Source organism: Hydra vulgaris, chromosome 05 (assembly GCF_038396675.1).
Source record: "Hydra vulgaris chromosome 05, alternate assembly HydraT2T_AEP".
Lineage (NCBI taxonomy): Eukaryota > Metazoa > Cnidaria > Hydrozoa > Anthoathecata > Hydridae > Hydra > Hydra vulgaris.
The window spans coordinates 26312501-26317500 of record NC_088924.1 but is presented as its reverse complement, the minus strand read 5'-3'; the positions used below and the strand labels follow the sequence as shown (position 1 = coordinate 26317500).

The 5000-nt window shown below is 28.3% G+C and overlaps 1 protein-coding gene across 2 annotated transcripts in view; it reads right to left on the bottom strand.

Annotated features, from left to right (window-relative positions):
* The window catches only part of LOC136080727 (uncharacterized), a 41439-nt gene that overhangs the window by 24165 nt on the left and 12274 nt on the right, over positions 1–5000 (bottom strand). For both annotated transcript variants that reach the window (XM_065797747.1, XM_065797748.1), the window contains exon 2: positions 548–600. In XM_065797747.1, the coding sequence (XP_065653819.1) occupies positions 548–599 (52 nt within the window). In that variant the 5' untranslated portion in view covers position 600. The remainder of the gene's footprint in view (positions 1–547; positions 601–5000) is intronic.

The following is a 5000-nucleotide window of genomic DNA, read 5'->3' as shown; positions in this document are numbered from 1 at the left end:
AGAAAACCTTTAGGGTCTAAATAATTCTAAAATATTTTGAATATCTTGACAGGTGTTAATATTTAAGAAATAGAGTGGTCGACGATTGAAATTTATTGTCACAAGATGCAATCGATTCTACAAACAAAAACACGTTCAAAAATGAATAGGTATCTTCACATGGCAAAATTTCTCTTTATAGTGTTAATTACTTTTCTTTGCATAAAAAACCTTCAAAAATCAAGTAAATAGATTCGATTACAGTTAATTTAAATGAACAAATACGTCTTTGAATTAAAACTTTTTGTTTTTAAGTTTTTATTAAATTATAATTTTTACTGCTGGTAAGCCATTATTCTTTTTGTTGCTGCTTGTAAGCCATTATCCTTATTTTTACTGCTTGTAAGCCATTATCCTTATTTTTACTGCTTGTAAGCCATTATCCATATTTTTACTGCTTGTAAGCCATTACAAGCAGCAAAGATAATATGAAAAGTATATATAACAAGAAAGCAGACAACTTTCTTTAAACAAACTATTGATAATAATGAGCTAAAAAGTTATTTACCTTGCAAAAATGCAACCAACATGATAAATAGGAAGCCAAATAAGCATTTCATCCTGCATAAATAGAAAACAAAATTACTATTATTTAATATTACAGTGATACATGCAGTATATCATATTATTGTATCACTGCAGTAATATATATAAATACAGTTTTTGTGACGAGCCTATTTTTTGTATAAAAATAAATAGATAATATATATATATATATATATATATATATATATATATATATATATATATATATATATATATATATATATATATATATATATATATATATATATATATAATATATAATATATATTGTAAATATCTATAGAGCTGTAACACCAGGGGGCCAGAGGGGCCTAGACCCCTTTGCCCAAGAATATTTTAAAAATTTTAACTTTTTTTCTAAAAAAAACATATGAAACATTACATATTATGTGGCATATCATGGCATATCACATGAAGTGAAAATTCGAAGAAGAGTGTTTTCTCCCAGTGAAAAAGCGCACATGGGATACGCGTGGATTTTTCCCATATGTAACCCATGTGGGGATTATTATTTTGTCCCATGTGGGTTTCATATAGTAAATCCCACATGGGTTTTATGTGGTAAATCCTACATGGGATATAGACGGAAAATACTACATGTTAGAGATCTTAAATGCCACATATTTTAATCCAAATGGTTTAAAAGTAGTCAATACTAGACAAAGTCCGAATGCTTCTATGATTTTTAAAATTCTTTTAATTTAAAAATTACTTAAATAGTAATTTAAAATTAATCATCGAAGCTTTCAGAGAGGCTTAACTTAATCTGATATTTACTACTTTATCCCATTTGGTATTCAAAATGTGTAGCATTTTTGATTTTTTACATGTGATATTTTCCACCTATAACCTATGTTGGATTTACCTTGAACTATTATAACAAAATTTTATAAATTTAAAAACATGTTGCAAAATGAATTTATTTTAAAATAAATGCTATTAATCAATACATCCAAAATGAATATTAAAAACATTATTTTTTCTTTTGCGATTTACATGCCGTTTTTTGTCGATTGAATTAATTAAATCGCTTCGGCTTGCATAATACCAAGGTTTTTAGTATCTTCTAACTTTCTTCAAACATTTTCTAAAAAAAAAAAAATATAAATACAAACATATAAATATAAGTATATGTATATATATATATATATATATATATATATTTATATACATAGAGAGAGAGAGAGAGAGAGAGAGAGAGTGAGAGAGAGAGAGAGAAAGAGAGAGAAAGAGACAGAGAGAGAGAGACAAAGAGAAATAGAGAGAGAGAGCAATTTTAATAAGGAACCTTATTAGTCGAGAAATTTTAATTATTAGCCAGGTTGAAGTCACTAATGACTACAATATTTCACAAATAATTATTTCCTAATTTATTACTTACAATGACTAACGTATTATGGGTAATTGAACACATATTATGCGTAATGAGCAAAAAAACAAAAACAAAAATGTAAAAACCTACTTTTTCAATGATGTAGACTTTGGGTGCAATAGCCACTGGATGCAAAAGTATCTTTAATTTTTCGTCACACACACGGCCTTCTATAATAACAGGCCTTTACATCGCACAAAATGCCGTAAAAACTGAAGGCCGAATAAACTTTTACTTTTACTTATATTGATATATTTTTATATTAGGTAGGGTGTAATGGCAGTCTATATTTTCTAATAATAATCTCTAGTAATGACGGAAATATAAAAAGAAAACCAAAAAATTGTTAAAAGATAATCATACTTTTCGTATTTCAAATTTTATTAAGAATATTTATGTAACATTAAATAGTATCAATAACAAGCTAACTTCCATATTTATAATAATAATTGGTAGAATCATCATAAATTTTTATTTCGCTTTTTTGCACATAGCCATCTATGTAAACTATAGCCACTAATGTAGATTTATTAACTGAGCTTTCAAGATCATGTATATTATCCAGAAGTTCTTTTTCATCAGTAGAAATATCTCTAAAACATATGTCACAAGTATGACCATCGATACCATCAACAGGAATGTCAAGTTGTAATATCAATTTATTATGTTGAATATTAATTTTTTCAATTACAGATTTAGCTTTTATAAAGTAAGTACCTCCAGATCCTTGTCGAAGCTTAGAAAAAGCTTTTTCAAGTGGATCTGTTAAAAACCAACTTTGCTCCATTACTCAACAAAGTTTCTACAAGATCAATAAAGCCATAACATAAATGCGCTATTGCATTGCTAGTATCTAGCGTAAGCTGTTTTACACGCTTACCTGTAGGTTTCATAAAATTTGACAATTCAGCAATATCTCGAAGCAGTTGTAACTGTTGATCACCAACTGAGTGGATTTCTCCGCATAATTTATTACTAAACCGAATGCGAGCACCAGGTGCTTTGACATTAACAACATTTGAAAAAAATTATTTTTTCAATAAATACAGCAGTACCTTCCAATGCTTTATTTTCAATCTCTGGATGCGTTCTTAATGCGTTCTTAATGCTACTGTTCGTCGCAAAAAACAGACAAACAAAACTTTACAGATTGTCTCTCTATTGGTTTTGGATAAACTGATTTAGCTGTAAGTTTAGAGAGTTTAAAAAGACAATTGCACTCAGTTTTATATAAAGTTTCTAAATCACTCCACTTAGCCAAAGCCAGTTCTTTATTGTTCAAAAATTGAAGTTCGTCAGTCTTCTCTGTCAAACAATCGTTTCGCATAGATTTTAAGAGATGCACGTAATCATACAAAAAATATATACCTGATGTTGTTAACCATGGTTTACTATCAAATGTTTTAAACATTTCAAAAAATCTTTGATTTACACGGTTACCATTAGTAATTATTACCAGTGTCTTACTATTTTCAATATTATTTATCATATCAACAACTTGTTGACATTGAGCAAACTGAAATTCAGAGGAAAGATTTGCTACAGGTTGAGCTCTACATATAAATTCTGGACCTCCAAAAAGACATTTAATCATAAATGATAAAATTGTTTTAGCTAACTTTTCAGGGTAGTTTACTGCTTGACCAAACAAAGCACCTCTTTGGTAAAGTAATGAAGCTTTAACATAGAATTCATCAATTAGTAGTATGGAAGTTCTTCTCAATGGATTTAAATTCATAAAAATACTATTTATGAAACTTAGGTCCTCCATTGAGCTTATTTTTGAAGTCAATCGTGTTAAAGTCCTTATACTTGGCAACTTGTAGTCAATACACAAACAATCATATAAACTTCGCCGCATAGCAAAATACTCATATGCTCTACATATAATATCTGAAGTATATAAAACTTCACCAACATTAACTTTTCTCATAGCATTAAGGTGTTCCAATAGAATATTTGACTTAAACGAACTTTCTTTATTTTTTAAAAATCTAACTGCTTCAAATAAAGCTGATTTTGTTTTTATTAACTTTAATTTGTTTACAGCTAAAGATGAAATATTACAAGTTGTGCCATTATGGTTAGCTACAAATGAATAATCATTGAAGATTACTAAAATAAATAATGGAACACCAAGTTTGTACGTTTTTGATTGTATGTGTAAACTTTTTTTATTAAGCTGGAAAACAATGACATCGTTATTATCACTTAACAAAGATTGAATATCGTCAAATATAAGTTCATCCTCTTTTAGAAATTCATTTAACTCATCTGGTAAAATGCTTCGAAAACCGCTTGAAGTTAGTTTTTTTATAACTTTACTTGCTGGTGTGGCTAAACAACTAGGCAGAATTTTTTTAAAAACAGATGGTGGGTTTAAAGGTCGTTGCTTCCAATATTTGCTTTCAAAAGGTGCCGCATTTGGCCAATGAAATTGACATACTGCTGTATAGTCTGTAACAATAAAACCAGTTCTTGGGATAGCTTCACTACATCTTTTTCTCTCCTCTAGATTCTTCGGGAATTTAAAAATTGATATTTTTGTTGCAGTTGAGTATTGATATTTTTGTTGTAGTTGTAATTGATATTGTAGTTGTAGTTGTATAAATTGATATTTTTGTTGTAGTTGATATAGTTTGACTAGCAAAGAGGTACAAAGCATTTTAATGGCATTTAAATTATTAAAAAAAGTTATTGTTAGTTTGACAATATTACTACCTTACAATGTAACGCCTTAAACCTTACAACGTTATCGTCTTGAAGTTGCGCTATCTAATTTATAAACCAATCAAATTTAAAGATTCTTTAAAAAAGCGTGAACACAAACTTTCGTCTAATGTTAAAAGATGAAAATGTAAACACAGTATTAGGAATTGGCCTTCAGTTTAACAACTTTGTTGCGCGTCAAGGCCTGTTATTATAGAAGGCCGAGGTCAAACATAATATAATTTTCTGAAACTAATAAACAAACATCTAAATTTCTATAAGTAAATTTATTCTTTGATCATTGCCTTCATATCCGATCTTATTTTCATATCAT